An 18,205-nucleotide genomic window follows, 5' to 3' on the forward strand; every position below is an offset into this window, starting at 1 on the left:
GATTTTTACTAGCGTCAAAGGGATGGGGAAAAGCCCCTGTCCCCTCTGACAGAAAGGGGTTTTATACATACATCTTTTTAATAGTTACTTTTATATAAAAATGGAGTGAGGGTTTCAAATTGCAGCTTCGGAGTGAAGTTTGGAAGATACTGTCTGTTCCAAGGCAGTACAACAGAGCTGGAGATAAACTTTGGCATTGGCCAAGCATCACACTGTGAGGTGCTACCATGCTTCTGAGTCTTAGATCTAGTTTAATCTTGTGTGTGTTCCAGTGGGAAGTTTGACATATAAATATTACACATCATTACTAATTGAATTCTGCTCATCAGCTGAGCTAGATGCCTCGTTACTGTGATTTTTTGATTGTGAACAGCATCATGAAACCATTTTTGCTGTAAAACAGGAGTGTTTACTTCACAAAAACAGTAGGCACATCTGAAGGTTACAGGAAGATTATCCCTCCCTAAGATCCAGGAGGGTGCTTACACAGCCACTCAAATCCATTTTTAGTAAGCAGTCGAATGCTGTGGATGCCCCAGTTGAGAACCAAGGGCTGTAAAATATGGACATTTTGGAGAAAAGCAAGGCAGACCTTTTCCTCCAACAGCACTCAAGGAAGCCATTATGGCAAGAACCATCAACACACCTGTCTGTCACGCACTGAACAGCAAGACTCCTGTGTTTTGAAGCCAAATAGAGACAGGTGGGTTTTGGGCACTTCTACATCCTGCTCAATGGACACAATGGTCAGCACATATTAGAAGCATTTAATATTATTTGGGATCTACACAGGATCTTCCTCCAGTTTAGATCTGGGCCATGAACTGGCAAGCTTACAGAAACTTTGCTGCTTTTTTGTTTATTCTGCCCAACAAGGGCTAAAAAACCCCCACAAGAACCAAGAAAATATTTTTTAAGGGAACTAATACATTTTCATTTGGGAGCATATTTTGTGGAGACCAAAATAAAATAATGCTGCTTCTCACAACATTTAAGGGATCATGCCATTTCAGGTTTAATTCCATTTTGTCTAGATTTAGTTACCTAGTACCTGTAATAATCAAATACTGGTATTTAACCTGATGCTAACCTCAAATGAAGTCTAGCATCATTGTTCCCCACAATCAGATAAATGATAAAAACACCACACAGGGTGTTGGCAGCTCAGCGCTATTGCTACACTACAGGATAAACATGCTTGTACATGTTCTACATTAAGTGCAAGTTAGGTTAGGGAAAACACAATCACAAAATCAAAAGTCTCAAATCACTCACTTTGGTTAGTTTAAATGTATTTAAACTCTGGAAAAAAGTAATCCAGAATTTTCTAAAATTTCTTTTAAAAATACAATTCAATAACTACTTCACTGGAAATACGTGGAAAGAGTTCAAATGCAGATGAAATCTATTGACATCCAAAATGTATCAATTACAAATTAAATCACATGAGAGCACTTATAAAAGGCAAAGCACATCATACTTATTTAACATCTAATCTTTAAAAAGTAGCATCAGAGAAATATCTCAGTCGGGAAATCAAATAATCACGTGGCAATGCATACCCTTTTTATGTCTTGCAAGTAGATGCACTAAAAGGAAACATAATATAGCTCACATTATTTATATTGTATGCTACAATACCAGAATGGTATCAATTAACTGAACCAGTACTAACAAAATTCTTTATATCAGCTGCTCCATCAACCTTGGGACAGCAAGTCTATCAAAAAGGAACATAGAGCACTCATGCTTGTTCTCTATTAGCTGGTCCTAAAGCAAGCAACTTTGTATAGCACCAATCTCTTCTATAACATGTCACTCCAAGTCCAAAGAAGAGTAGGAGAGGGAAAAACAATCTGACTGACCTTTTACTTCCTGTTTAGCATCTTTCTCTTAAATTAACACATTAGAAACAAGAAATAACACACCGTTTATTCACTGCACTTACCACTGAAGGTGTTATGGCACACATAACACTGGAGGTGTAATGGCACACCTTCACCATTCTCTTGAAACATTTTCTAAAGTATTTTGCACACCTGCTCATGCAGAAAACCTGAGTCCAAACCTCATTGCTGGACTATGGGGCCTTCTGCAATACTAAGGCTTAGCAGGCAGAGATGACTCTTCCAAAAGAGTGCACTTATGAAATAATGTTGATTTTTACTAACTAGTGTCATTTGCTATGAGACAGCACCTTCAGAAATTTGAGGCAGGAGGGGCAACACAGTAGCACATTCACTGCTACAGAATTTGAAGTAAAGAATCTCTGAACTGCTATCAAGGCACTTAAAATCCAACATTTTCAGGACTGATATTCTATATTGGAAAAGCTCTTCTAATTGGGTAGTAACAAAAAAGTGCAAAACATAACATTCCCAGCATTGGAAAAGGTTTTATATAGGTGTGTCATGGCTATTAACCCTTTCATCTTTATTTGAGCCCCGAGTGCAATATCTTAGATCTTCCAAAGCAGGAACTCAGCTGGTCTGAATCAGCCAAGGGGTCCGTAACTTTTGCAGAGGAAGAGATGAATCCAATCACAGACATATAAGAGGAGCTATAGCAAATGGAAGTTCCATCTTCTCATAACAATGTTTTGTTCAAATACTTCTGAAATATCAATAAACATCTTGATTAGTTTTTCCATAGCTATACAACAGATGGGTTGGGTTTTTTATTTACTTTCTTCCAAATTTTATTTATATTTTCAAAATGTCTTCACTTTTTTCAACTTAGAAGCAGTAATGGTAGGCATTCAAATATTTAAAAAAGTAAGCTAATGTTTTGGGTTTTTTTACTTCTATTATAGTTTCTAGAGTTTTTAAGTTCATTAGACTTATCTATTCTGTGGCAACTTTATCTATTTTCTCAATATAGACTTAAAATATTTAAGCCTTTTAAAGATCCCCTCTCATAATTTCAAATACTGCAACACAGCTAGCAAATTATTTCAAGCATAAACTATTTAAGAGTTTGCTTGTGTTCACAACTCAGGAACATTCAGACTCCATCTGCTCCATCTGTTAATACAGAGAAGTAGCTCTTTAAAACAAATCTTAGATGAGGAAAGTCTATTTTCTCCTTACAAGCTAAACCTCACATTTAGATGCCTGAAGCAAGTTCACTACACTTCAGCAAACTGGCTGGGAGTTTTAAGTTTTACTAGTTTTGCAGATAAAAAAGGAGGCAATAGGTTGCTCTTTCTTTGTAATTGGTCCTAAAAGAAAAACATTACTACTGGTTTACTTTGTGGACATCCATTAAATTATACAAGTACTTTGTTTAAATCAACTTTAATCAGCTAGATCAAAGGTACCTGTTCGACTCAAAGAGAATTAATAAAATCTGTTATCCCAAAGGCAAATGTGGTAAAATGAGAATGGCAAGCAATGAAAAAGAAGAAAAAAAAAGGGGGGGTGCAGGGCAGGAAGCGGGGATCTGTTCTACATCTGTTCATCTTCAAAGAATCACATTTTCAATTTACTTAACAGACATTCTGAAAACTCCTTGAGTCACTTTCTTCACTTTCACTACTGCTCTCATACTATATTTGATAAAGTTTAATACAATGCATTGTCTTGTTTTGCGGGTTTTTACTATGCTAGTTTTAGGCAATTTTTCTCCTCACAATTGCCTTATCAGGGATGCCAGGCTCAAAGTAAATAGAGACTGAACATTACGTAAAATGTTTTTCAAAAAATATAAACTGGCAGATTACTCTGTGTAATATTGCATCTTTATTGTTACTAGCTATTGTTAGACTCTTGATTTGCCACACCGTATTCACATAGAGCACTGCATCTACCACACATTCTCATATATTTATGAAATTCCTCATTGTACTCCACACTGACTTTCGCACATTGCAGTCTGTGGAGACAAGTGGCCTTTAAGTTGCTTTAAGCTGCTTGAAGGGGGAAGTCTGCCTTTACCACACATACACTCCATTCCCTCTCTTCCCAGATAATCCCACTTTTTCTCTAGAGTGCCCTGCACTATGTATAGCACTGATCACCCTCAAATATTAAACTAAATAGCACATGTAAACCCTGACCTGAAAATTACCTCTTCAAAAAATCTGTTAGGAGGTGTATATGCCAAGCCTTAATTAACTTCAAAGCCTCTCCAACAGCACAGAACACCCAGAGAACAGCGCAGCAATCCAGAGTGAGAAGACTTTGGCTCTTCATTGTCCTAGAATAACTTTACTCAAACATAATTTCCTTTATCTTTCAAAATTATTGCAAATTCCAAGAAAACAAGTTAAAATAAAATTAACCCAGAATATGAAAACCTCCAATCATACTTGGGATTCTTTCAACAATGTAGCAAAACCTAACTTGGTAAGTGATTTTCTTTTCAGTAACTACAAATCATTGTTATTCTGTATTATAGTATGCATACATTACCATACAATATATTTTCAAGGAGCCTCTAGAGTGTCTGCTTCACAGTGCGTAAAACCTCAACTTCCTTCAGGGAAGTATGGAAAAAATCTTTACTACTTGCCCAAATACCAATTGAAATTTATTTCACAATGATTAAAAACTGAAAGCTTTTACATTTTCCCTAGTACAGAAATAATTTCAAAAAATAAGGTTTCTTATCATAAATAAAAATAGTAAAATAAATTGCATTTTAGATGTTTATAGTAAATATAAATGGCTTATGTTTCTTAAAACAAGGAGTTAGTTTTCAGTATTTGTTTATAAAATTTAAGAGAGATGGGCCTTTTACGTACGGCTTCATTAACATCTTACAGTTTGCCCTCAGTCATATCCATCAACCCAAATAGCACCTCTACATAAAAGCTGCATAAATGATTTCAATGAAGTGCAGTATACTCCATTAGAGAGAACATGTTTTAATTAACAGTTCTAATACCAGTTACAGTGTACAGTATTTTTACCAATCTACTGTGTTGTAATTATACAAGATAGGACAAAGAGACCAATTCAAAGAGCCCTCACCACAGTACAGACCCCAGTAAAGTTTTACCTCAAGAATAGCTGGAAAATTTGGCTTATAATATGCAATTCAACATGTTTATTCAAAAGTGGGCAATATATTCCAACAAGAAGTCAGATTTCTGAGAGCATAAAACTGCAGTCCAATTTAAGTACCATTTTGAAATTAAGAATACATTAAGGAGTTAGATACCCATTGAAACAAACTGATCTGCAAGCAAGGTATTTTCTTATCAATGCTTTCACAGGTTTGATAGACATCATCTCCTTTGGTGGAAAGTCTAACATTACAAAAAATGGACATAATTGGAAAGTTTCAAATTGTAGTTTAAGAAGACAGGACATTCATATTTAGAACATTTGACAGTCCAACTTTTCCATTTTAATAGAAAATGATGAAAACTCCCCCATCAGACTGAGCTATTATTCAGCCGCAAGTACATGCATTATAACAACCATATCACTTCAGGTTGTGAAGATGTTCAGCTGCAAGATCATACACAAAGCTTTCAAACCAGTTGGGAAGTTACAAAAGACAGGAGCTCAACATACACAGTCTAATATGGGAGGGCATACAGACTTGAAGTTTCCTCTAGCTTCTGGGCTCTTTAAGAATTCCCAAGCACAATATAAACATACACTCCTGAATAAAAAAAAAAACAAAACAAAAAACAAGAGGAGTATTCTTCCTAGAACACAGAAATTCAAAGTAAGTTAAAACATTTACTTATACTGACTTTGGTAACACAGCTCTTTGTAGATACAGCAAGCAGCAATAACAATATGAAAAAGAGTCCTGTTACGATAGCTGAATGTTTGAACAAAGTTAACACACAAAAAGCATTTATAGAAAAAGATCTGAAAGCATCATGACAGTGACAGCTGAAGCTGACTTGGATTAGAGTGTCTATGTACTAGAATGTGACCACAAACTGTAAACACAGTTCACCAAGTTGAAGAAAGTGTTATGGAGCTAATACAGAAGGAAGCTAGAGCAGATGTAATTTTAACATCTCAGAAGTACTTTTGAAAGCTAATTCTTGGAAAAGGAAAAATATGTGAAATGAGCACACAGTCAATTGGAAGTTAAGACAGATGAAGAGTTATCAACAAATCTACCAACAGAACATGAAAATAATGATGAAGAAATCAGAACCTTATACAAGAATTTTGGAGATACACCAGTGCTTAGGGAATTATTTAGACAACAGGGGAATGAAAAGAAATCTAAAAACTAGGAGAAATAACATACAGTTTGTTTACCAAAACTGCAATTTAGTAGAATTGCAAGATCAGCTAATGCAATTTGGGAATGACTCGAAGCTAGGACATAATGTTTTCTCAAGAGAACTTTGGCACAACTGCAGTAAGAATATTATGGTTTCTTCTGTGAACTAAATTAACTGAAAGACAAATTGGCAGATCTATAGAAGAGAGCGACTGAGAGAAATTACTAATTAAACTTCAAATTTAATAAAAATGCCCTCTTAACTACACAGATGGAATATCTAAAACTGTTTCATTACCATTTAGGAAAAAAAACTCTTTCAATTTTACTTATTAAGAGATGTTTAATAATCCAGATAAACTGAATTAGAAAAGAAGCAGCTTCCTAAAAATTAAGTGCAACATTAAAAAAAACCAAAACACTGAAAACTAGTTACTCAGACTAGGTAAACAGGTTAGATCTCTGGCAGCAGCAATGTTAGAAGAGAGATAAAAAGGTGCAATTCCTCAAGTATGTATTTGTACTGGCAGATACCTGATGTAAATCCACATACACTGTAAGAGAACCTCAGGGAGAGGAACAGTACCTTAAATTCAGATGTGAAGCACAGTGCTGACATGACAGATACATCCATAATAGAAATATCCTTTGACTGAAAGCATATTACAAGGATAGAACATTGTTATGCCACAAATTATGCAGTAAAAGGCGTAGTGCATTGTTTTAAACATTCCTAGTGTGCTGACAGCCTCTGAATGCTACAGAACAGCTGTTCCCAGCAGTAAATTATGGCTCTGAACTGAAAAAAGCTATTGAGTGTGCATCAACTCCTGTAAACCAGTGCATTCTACAATTTTAAGGTTCTGAAAGAAGAAATATTCTGTATCTTGTAAATTTACTCTTTTTTTCCGGGATAGGTCTTCATATTCCTAAGCTATACTGATCTGGGGAAATGTAGGATAGATTTTAAAAGAAAATGCTTTGATCCTATGCAGAAAAAAAAAAATCAAGTCTCAACATGTAACAAGAGAAAGTATTATATGGTATTATCTAAAAGTATCACTTTAAAGTTTAGCTAAGTTATATACCAATTGCACTTATATTTCTACCAAGAAATAATTCAAATAAGTTTGTGTTACAGATGGGAGTTCAACAATTCACAGAACTACATAGCTGCACTATTTTCAGTTATTTTCTCCAAAGCACAAAGAAAAATTTCAAAACAATATTCTGTAGCTGTTCATGTGAAATACATAAACAAATTAAAACTATAACTAAAGCATCAGATGAATATTCAGTATGAAAACAATAATTTTTTTAACAAAACTCAAATTAATTCTGTGCACTTTTTCAGAATTCTGTTCCAAGTCAACATTTCCAATGAGTTTAAAAGAAAAAAGACAGAAAGCAAACAACAGTCTAATAAGAAATGAATCCCTTTAGAATTTCCACAGTATTTATCTATATGAACGTTTTAAAGTTGAGGTGGTTTAAATATAAGAAATACCTTTGCTGACTTCTAGCCATTATAGAACAACCTTCCTTATCTGTTAAACAATTAACATATCATCCTTAAGCTTTATCCCTGGTAGCATTTATTCTACCATCATATGCCCACTATGTCACATATTCTGTATTTTATGCCCACTGTGTTTTATGTTGTGTTCTTTATGCATTTATCACATAAAAGAAATGCCCATATGTTTTCAATGAGTTTTAAGAACAAATCATATCTCAAGGAAAACTAAACTGGTCACATCTATGTTGCTCACTTAAATTTAGTTTTTTATTACTTGTACAAATAGTTTGAAATTCTGCAATCAAGAAAAAAAATAATCAGACATCTTAAAACAGTTACCTAGTTCCCTCATTCACATCCTTCCCAGCACTGGGTGACAAATACTAAAAAGATTATAATTTCTTGTACATGTGCATTATTTAATCTTCATTGTAAGTATAAATTTGCAACACAGTAGTAACACTGCAGGTATAGAAATAATGTTTCCTATCAGGCATATGAAAAGATTTAACACTCTACCACAGTTGATGCTGGTGTATTTCTATAGAAGGCTTCTTACAGATCAGTTCAGTCTATGGGAGGTAGATGTTTGTCTATGAACTGTTTTACATCCATCATCTCCTGTTTAAAGATAAAAGTATGTATTAGTTGAAGTCCTGTACTACTACATAATCAGCTACACTAAATCATGCTTTAACATTTGAGTTGTAATGAGCAGCTGGGCTAAAAATATTAAGCAATCAGTTACTTAACTACCACTCTGCACACAAGTCAAGGCTGATAACTTCACAGTGCTGATATGCACTCAGCAGAGGCTAAAATACAAGAAAAAAAGCAAAGACTACTTTTTCTCTCCCTCTGAAGCTGAACAGGCAAGCTACATATTAAGTGATCTCGATAGTGCACCAGGCTGAGTATGTAGCTAAGGCCACAGCTTTCCGTATACTTTAAACTTTTACAAGTTAGCAGCAGCATGAAAAGCCAGCAACTCCTCCTCCTAACCATTCAGTTTCATTTTCAGCACACTTCCTTCCTTAAGGAAAAGAAATACAGCAAACAAGACTGAGGAACTAATCCATGGTAATTTTTTTTTTTTTAATTAAGTCACTGTTGTAAGAAAGAACACATTACTAATATATTTGTGTAACAGCTCAGCAATGTTACAGGCTAAATGCAATACTACTCTGTAAATGTTACAAAGAGGTTGTTCAAAGTTACAGTTTCCACAAGATACAGCAATCCAACCAGTTTACTGCTGCTGACAGATGTTCTTTTCCTCCTTGATTTCTTGCTCCCATCATTTACTTTGTGTGAGTTCTGATGCTCCATCTCCCTACAGCTGCAAACACTGAAGGCTGCAGCTTTTGCCATTTTACCAAATTCAAATGATTCAAGGAAGTTTCTGATCTGCCCCAGAGCCCGTCCAAGAAGGAAGTAAGGGCCACAATGTCACGAGCAGAGGGAGTCCACCCCTTTCTGGCAGCTGGAAGTTATTACATCAGCTCAGCTGTCTGCTGAGCCAGAACCACAAACACAGGTTCCAAGGCTGCCTCTTCCATAGTGTCAGTCCTCCCTCCCTCCCTACTCCTTCAATGCCTCCCTCCACAGAATTACCAGGATTCTTCTCTCCAAAATACCATCTTGGATTTATTCTATGAGAATTTGTCCTTTAATTCTAATTAGTTCTTTTAACTAAGCAAATAAAAAAAATTTGGAGAAAAGAGCATTTTATAGACCAAGTTGCCTAGTCCCCAAAATACAGTCTTATAAGAAAATACAGTCTTATAAGAAAGTTCTCACTAGTCATATAAACTTTCGCTTTGGATGCTTTTTTAGCCCAGTATTCAGTAACTCACTAAAATAAGTACCATGAAACACTTAATAATTAAAAAAAAAAAAAAGAAACAAAACCAAAACAAACTGAACAAACAAAAACTACCAAAAAAAAACCCCAAAAAAAAACAAACCCCTATAAATATTAGTTTTGAGGGAAAAAGAATTAATTATACCCAGCTAAAACGGAGTGTATTTAGAAAATTACCTCAAGAGATGAACTATGCATCATGCCAGAGTAGGTCTTGAAGGTTACATTGGCTGGATTTATCATAGTCTTCAGCTTCTCAACAGTGAGGGAGCCGAACATTACAGGAACCAGGGGGTCACAGTCCCCGTGGCACTGAAGAACAGCAATATCCTTGTTGACACCACTGATAGGGCCCTGGGAGGGGTGGAATTAGAAAGGAGAAGAGAGGAAAGAGACACTAAGTGGAAATAAGGCCTTTGAAATAAAATTACCCCATGGCATTATACCCTGTGACATGACAAGTAAATTGAATTCTAAGGGGAATCAGTACAATGTATAGTCTGCAAGCAGTTCCTTATGAAGTAAGCTCTGTATCTGACAACACATTAAGCTCAAAGATTTGCAAATAAAATTTTGACAAAAAGTCTCGTAGCAGAAAGTCATAATTTCTAGCCAAGTAAAAATCTGAAACTTTGCTCAAACACCCAGTCTCTAATAAGACAGTGCCTTGGAGATGGAACAAATGGCAGACAGAAAATTAACCTTCAAGGAAAATTTGTTATCTTCTTTAAATTTTCTAGTAGTGTCATTTTAAGCAAAATTAGCTACTGAGTGTTTCTTCATTTTCCTTACTTAAAAAAATCTAAAATTTATTTTAGGCCCTATTTTAAAAACTTCCAAATTATCAAACAACAGTCATCATCCAGTAATAATGATTAGCACTAATTCTGGCACAAGATTCAGTCTTCAGAGAGACTCACTCCCCAAGTGCAAATCATCTCAGGAAAGAAACAAATACCTGAGGAAAAGAAGCCCGTAGAGGAAGCCAACAGCTGAGGGCTATGACACCTGCTAATTTTTGATGTGTTGTAAGAGCTGTATACAATGATAAAGCACCTCCCTAAAACAAAGAGATATAAGTATTATTAGAATAATGACAGTAAAGTTCTTTTTAATGTTTGCTTCACAATCTCTGATTTCTCCTTCAAAAGTCTTTTCCTATTGCAATCTATTCTTCTTTAGAGCCAACAATTAAAACTGGTATTCATGTACAATATTTGTTTTGCTTTTACTCCTCCCTTCCAAGTCCATGTGGTCAATTCAGAAGCAAGCCAGAAAATTTGCTGTAACTAACACTTGTAAAAAAAAAAAAAAAACAGAACACTAAAGACTATTATTCATAACTACTTTAATAATACATATCATCACTACTTTAATATTAAATTTATTTGCATGCAGACTGGGGGAGTTGATGTATGGACCAATTAATCCACTAGCCTACCTACCACAGATGCCTTACATGTATGAATGAAAAAATTTCCCAAATAAATCCAGACCATCAAATTACTACCAAATTCAATTAAAACTACTACCAAAATTTTCAAGCAAAACTATGTATGTTAGGTGCATAAAGATTTTTAAAAGGCTATTTATTTTACTACTTTTTTACATACACATGTTCATTTTCCAGTGAACAGTAATTATTTGCATAAACCCCAAAAAACTTCATTTGTTTAAGCAAAGGAAAATTGATACCTTAAAATTTTAGAGGCTGATTTGAATTTAAGTGTCTGGGCTTCTGAAGCTAATAAATCTAGGTTACTTCCCTAGAAAAAAGACAATGATTCTTTCCAATCATGCCTTACCTGAGAAAAGCCTCCCAGAATAATTCTATTAGAAGGAATTCCATTTTTTACTTCTTGATCTATCAGTGCTTTAACTGCAACATAAATAAAGGCCAGTCGTTAAAATCCACTCCATTCTCTAGAAAGTCCAGAAGAGGAAAAATGCCCTCTTCCTGGCATCAAGAGAAAACTAGTGAAAGGAAAATCTAGACTGCTATACATTAAAAGTACCAGAAGATCTAGAGCACAGTCAGAAATTTCAGTGCCACTGTATCATTTCCAAGGAGAAAAACATGCAAAAAGGTCATGCAAAAGTGCCAATGCTGGGAAGATGGCATCCTCTTCCAAGTAAAAGTAACACAACTAGATGCTAATACTGCTCTGACCTGCTTCATTACCCAAAAGCTCTTTAAAAAAACCTACACTTGTTCCCATATTTCAGAGTATGAAGTGTTTATATTGGTGAATTACTCTATTTACTAATAAAGTTAAAAAACAAACAATAAACAATTAATCTAGCTAAACTTTGGTCAGTGATAGTACCATATACACTTATTCTTTTCCCTAAAAATATTTGCTTTAGAAAACCTGTTTTCGAAACAGATTGATAGTTCATTTTCAAGAATACCTGGAAGTACTTTTAAGACATAAGAAATGCTCCTAAGCGTACCATTTTCCGCTGCCTGCTTGATGCCAGCTTCATCTTCCTGTGAATCTGGAGAAAGTCCAATGATATCAAACCTTACAAAAACATCAACAAGAGCATTACTCATTAGAGCATCCATTCCACTTCCTTAATACAGAAATAATAATATCTGTATGTTTTCCAGACAAAAATGTCTTCTGTCATATTGTTTAGTACTAACTACCGATAGCTCACAAGAAACATTGCACAATCTGTGAATGTGGCTTAAAAGACTAGATCTAGTCAACAAGGCTTTTCTGAGTTTTGACATCTTCTGTAATTTACTGCAGACTAAGCAGCACAGTTTTGATATTTGCTCAAAAAATATTAGCAGGAATTTTGCTGCACGTAGGAATTAAAATATGGTTTGAAGAAATAGAAAAAAAGCAAACACAAGGTACTTTGGGGGGTAGGGGGGAAGCCCAAAATCCAATAAAACTGAAGACTGGTTTAAGATCATTGAAATCTACCATGTTCTTCTTGTTCTCTATTCAGAATGGATGTTCTAAAGAACAGTTTCTACATATCCTACTGACCCACCAAATATTGCTCACAAGTAGCAATAATATTTCCACTCCAAGTCTCTACTTCTAATGACTAGGAATTCAGACACAATGCATACTACGGACCATACCTCTAGAATAAAATGGGGTTTTGTTCTAAGACACAGATTAGTCCTGAGGAATAACCACTACCACAGATACAAAATGATAATTAGAGTGTACTCATGACAGCCCTTTTGGTATAAGAAGAGAACTAAAGTAAAAAGGTTTACACTTGTATGTGATAAAAACCAGATGCTCAGGTTGTTCATGATTTTAAATTAAGAACAATGAGTTCATAGCCCCAGATATAATTTGATTAGAACCATCTGCATTTGAACAAATACTTACCATGATGGCATAGACATGTTCATGTTCAAAGAAACAGGCATAACTGGCCTAGAAATGAGAATGAACAGTCCTGACATAAGATACATACTGAAATTCAACAATGCACATGCAGTAACATCATGAAATTGCATATCCCCTAACTCTGTCTTACTTTTAAGCAGTAATTAACATTAGCCTTTTTGCAGCATCTGTTGAAAAACTCTCTTGAAACCTGTCAGCCCAAACACATTTAATATTCACGGTTGAATTACCACTCTCTATGGAGAACAAGCAAAATATTAATGGGCTGCTTTAAATGTGCATGTGTGTGAGTGCATAGATCTCATATACATATTTTTAATATACATATATTATTTCCTTATTTGTAATTAGGAATTATTTATCACAGTTCCATTCACAAGTTCAGTGGATTAAGACACCTTGGCAGCATCACCAGGAAGCAGCCAAAAGCAGCACATGGTGGAGCCTGGCCATGCATGCTTCTGTCAACAGCTGAATCTGCTTAGGCAGTGCCTGCCTTCACTGCTGGACTCCTTCCCAGCCCTGTGCTGCTGTGTGCTTCTCTTCAGCCACAGCAAGACAGCTTCAATGGATCATGCCATGGATCAAAGCTGGCTTTAGTTTTAATCTATAGGAAATGAGCAGCTTAAATTCTGTGGGGAAGGACTGAAAGAAGACAAAGGGCAAGCAAAGAAAACAGCAGATATTGGTAAGCTCCTTTTGAACGGTTCAGCAAAGCTGGGCCATGTGGTAAAATAAATGAATAAACCACAGCTCAGTAATACACCAAAACATTGCTTCCTTCTCTCCCTATCATCTCTTCTCCATGTCTGCCAAGACCACTGGAGTAAGAGATAATCTGAACTTTGTGTTAAAATAAATTAAGATTATACCTTATTAGTTTTTTTAACCACCAAGTCAATAGCAGATAGATCTTACTGCCTTATTTACTGGTGCCTAGCCATGCTTAGAAGTATTTCACTTCTCAAATTGCACACAAAGACAGCTCAAAGTGCATTAATTGCTGAAAAAATCACTCACTATCCTGTCACTCTTTAAATTTCTTTGTTACCTACAGCAAGTTTCAATCTACCATACACACACCCAAGTTTAAGTGCAGCTGGCTAAAGCAAATTATGTGTAATGATAAGTAAAACACAAAAAAAATATTCCTTGATAAAACTGTTTTTGACAAAAGATTTGACAACTCAATCCACGTGGAAAAAGTCAAAATAATATAACTTTGTACCTAAAACTTTACAAATATGTTTTCAGTCTGAATAAATACCAGAACTGAAGTAGAAATAAAAATGCAATTTTACCCCAAAGTAAATCACACAGAATTTCCTGAAAACAAAAAACATTTAATAGCATCAACACTATTTTAGAATTGGCTTTTATATAAAAAACCAAAATGCAGGGATAGCCAGATACCATCTCACTTCTGAGGTGTCTCTCTGACATCTGCACAAGTGTCTTAACAGGTGCTGCCTCTACAGAAAAAGATAGAAACAAAAAAGTTACAAACGACAAGAAAGTTACAAACTTACGCGTGTGGGCAAATGTATTTCACATGGGGGCTTTTGATACCGGCAAGTGCTTCTGACCATCCGTGCCTGTTAACAAAAACATATTCAACTGCTTTTATGTTTTGGCTTAGCTCTATTTCTGAGATGGTGCATCAGCACAGACCAAATATGAAACATGCTGAATTAGATCAATATAAACACATTTTTTGAAAATGTTTGCATCAACCACAGTATACTGTGATGTAGTACTAAACTTAGAAGGTCTGTTCAGCCCTTGAATGCTTGTGGCATACATATAGTCAGGAAGACTTGATCTAATTTTGCTGCCATAGTTGTGGTGCAGCTACAGAAATATCATTTTGGCTCCAGGCAAAGCCCACTCTGTACCTGTCTGGCTTTATTAATTTGTGTGCCACAACAGATGCACACAGGTATCCTGCTTCCAGGCAGCGCAGAGGCTGCTTTGCTGCTCCTGCAGAGTTAAGACAGCTTCTCTAATAGCCAACTTGGCATTCTGTGAACCACATTTCTTGATGTGGGATAGTAGCAAACTGACACCTAAGCTAACTCCACACGGATCCAACCCAATCAATCAGCCCTATTAACTTCAGCACAGCTTGAATGGTCTTGGATTCAGGCAGCCCTGAACAACACCCCAGATTGCAGTAACTTTCTAATCTCAAGCAGATGCTGTATATGAATGTCCATAACAAAACAAGGTCTGCACAGCAGGTGAGTTAATGAGCTTCCTTCAAACCAGAGCACTGGAGAGTGTAAGGACAAGACTCACTCCAGGCCTCATCTAAACAGAAACTGACCTTGACCCAAATCTGAACCCATGCACAACCACTGCACATGCCTGCACTTGGCTTTCCAGAACACTCAACAGCACCTATATTGCCTAATTTTTCTCATCATTTAGTATTCTTAACTCACCCATTAAATTAGATACTGGAAATTTGGTTCTAAGCAGGAAACACCTTTAACAAATTTGTCAGCAATACAGTTAACAGCAGACCAGCCATAAAACCATGTTTGGTTTCGTTTTAATATCATCCTGAGAAGTTAATTAATCTATGCTACCTATGCCTATGAAGGCATTTCCAACACACTGACATCATAGACATTTGAAGCGCTGACTGCATCTCAGCCTAGTTCTTATCCGTACTTTTAGATATATTATTAACAAATAACAGGAAATGTGACTTGCACAGTGTTTGCAGTATCACAGAAGGTCAAATAAGAATCTAAAGAAGAAATCTTACTGAGAAAAAATAGTTACATAAGAATTTAGGGATGTTTTTTGGCCAATTATGAAGACTAATTTGAAAAGCAACATTGTGTATGTACTAATACAGACTCCTTAGAACAATTCTCTATATGGCATCTTTTGTTCAGATTTTGACAAGTACGTACCAGTCTTTAAGTGCCATTTATATAGGAACTAAGACAAAAAAGCATGTAACCTCTGTTATACACTTTCCAGAGTAAGAAAAATACAGCTGGTAAATGTAAGTGATCAGCTTAGAAATTTATGTGAAGTGGAACACATCAGTTTAAACTGGGGGAAGTTATAAAATTGTTAATAGGTTTGCTTCAGACAATTTTTGGGTCGCTCCTACAGCTTTTACTTAAAACACCTAACAGCAGTATGTCAACGGCAGTCAATCTAATCTGCAGCAGACTAGAAGAAGAAATACACCTAAATATACTGTATTTCCACAGACATGTCATGTCTTGCGAAATACAGACATTCCAGTATGCTCAGTGCATTTGCAAGATTGAGGTTATGCATTAGCTCTGACACTGAAATGGAAATGCCACCTTTTCTAACTAAACTTAGGTTAAAGAGAAAGTGTCATTTTTTTACACCCTGCCAAAACAAATACTAAGCCAATTTGCAAGGACTCAAATTCCAAAAGCTCCAAAGATTCTGTAATCACTTGCTGAACATTTGGCGCCAAGATGCAGGCAGTACTGCTGCCTCAGCTGTGTCCTACCAGCAGAAAGGAAGAGGGGTAATGAAAACAAGGTGTTGTGTCAGCACAACAAATCAGAGCAAAAACCTCCACTTGTAGAATACTGCCAAGTGCATGGACTTGAATCTTTTCTAACTTACTAAATGCCCAGGTTATGCAAGTTTTAATTCTGACAGCTAATTTTAGTTTGTACTTTGGAAAAAATAACATAGCAAGTTTTAACCTAGAGGCAACATTCAAATTCCAGGTAACAAAATAAAAGTTCTTAAAAAAATATTATGTAATTTTGGCCACAAGGGAGCACAATAGACAAAGCATTTGTGCTATTTATTTTCAGTATCTAAGTGCCAATTCCTTTAAAGTTTTCCACTAAAAAGGCTTCAGCACTCTCTCAACTTGTTAATTCAATGGCTTTAATGAATGCATGCTTATTTCTGGGCACACACAAGCTTCAAAAGGAAACATTACACCAGAGCTAGAATGCCTCCCAGAAATTCCCTACTCTTTCCATTTCTACTCAAACATGGAAATAAGAGGAACAAGGGATTACACACTTTATTTGGGGGGCGTTTTTTTGAAGTCTGAAGACCAAGTATTTCAGAGACAAAAATCTGCAGACATTAGGTGACTAGTTTGGCGTTTGCTTATGTAGATCAAAGAGGTCTGGATTTTACTGTAAGTATGACATGTTGATGAAAAAAACACGGACTAACTGCAGCTATTGGCAAACCAACAATTCACAAGTCTGGAATAAAAAAGAGCTCTAAATTTAGACAAAAACAGGAATAACCAGAAACCCACTCTCAGGAAAGCAAATCACCAGAAAACCACTGACTTCTTTTTCTACAAAGTTTGTCTCAGGAACAAAAGAGAGATCCCATTCAGACCAAATTAGGTAAGTAAAGTTTTCAAGGACTTGGTGGAAAATTTTAATTAACTAGTTGTCACCATCATTGCAACGTGAAGCGTTAAGTGTTGTTGGCCACTGCATTCAGTAAAGGGCAAAATAAGAAGCTTAAGTAAATTTTAACTGCTCAATTGTTTAAAATATGCAGGTTATATTTGAAACTATAATAGCTACTGAGTATGCCATAGATTAGAATACACACCCGGTATCTCCTAATCCGTGAAGAAAAATGACCTGAGGGAAATAAAACATCAAGACCACGCACAAAAAAAAAAAAAAAAAAAAAAATTTAAAAAAAAAAAAAAAAGACAACAAAGGGAGAGGTTTAGTATCACTGAGCAACCAAACGCACTTCGCCCACGAGCCCCAGGCGCCCACCCAAGGTCAGGCACAGTTCGGAGCACGGCACCACTTTCTCCCAAGAAAACTCCGCTTCGCTCACTTCCCCTCCCCGGCCCCGCCGCCATCAGCGGCCGCTCCCCGCGGGCAGCGCTGACCTTCCAGGTGCCGAGCCCGGCCCGCCTGTGCCGGGGAAGGACCGGGAGAGGCCCTCCCGGGCCGGGCCGGGCCGTGCCTCCCGCCATCCCGCCGGCGGCGCGGCCGCGCCTCGCCCCCCGCCCTCCTGCTCGCGGCCGCCGCGCCAACAAAGCGGGGCGGCGGCGCTCCCGCCCGCGCTCCCCCCCGCACTCACGGCGGCCGTCGCCTTCCTGGCGGCCGGGACGATGGCAGGCAGAGGAGCCGACATGTTGTTGCCGCACATGCACCGGGCTGCGGGGCGGCCGGCGGGACACGGGCCAGCGGCGGGAGGCGACGCGGGAGGGCGGCGGGAGCCGGGTGGGAGGGGCGC

The 18,205-nt window shown here is 36.7% G+C and overlaps 1 protein-coding gene across 2 annotated transcripts; it reads right to left on the reverse strand.

Annotated features, from left to right (window-relative positions):
* Positions 1-4,851: 4,851 nt before the first annotated feature.
* LYPLA1 (lysophospholipase 1) lies at positions 4,852-18,205 on the reverse strand. 2 transcript variants are annotated; one of them, XM_002197717.7, is made up of 9 exons: positions 18,050-18,205; positions 17,561-17,592; positions 14,494-14,559; positions 12,944-12,991; positions 12,036-12,106; positions 11,387-11,460; positions 10,540-10,641; positions 9,759-9,935; positions 4,852-8,338 (listed from the first exon to the last, which is right to left on the reverse strand). In XM_002197717.7, the coding sequence occupies exons 1-9, from the start codon at positions 18,116-18,118 to the stop codon at positions 8,285-8,287; spliced, it is 693 nt and encodes a 230-aa protein (XP_002197753.1). In that variant the 5' UTR covers positions 18,119-18,205; the 3' UTR covers positions 4,852-8,284. The 2 variants fall into 2 exon arrangements, with proteins under 2 accessions (XP_002197753.1, XP_030122065.2); XM_030266205.4 differs by lacking the exon at positions 18,050-18,205 and adding an exon at positions 17,856-17,949.

This window comes from Taeniopygia guttata, chromosome 2 (genome assembly GCF_048771995.1).
Source record: "Taeniopygia guttata chromosome 2, bTaeGut7.mat, whole genome shotgun sequence".
Lineage (NCBI taxonomy): Eukaryota > Metazoa > Chordata > Aves > Passeriformes > Estrildidae > Taeniopygia > Taeniopygia guttata.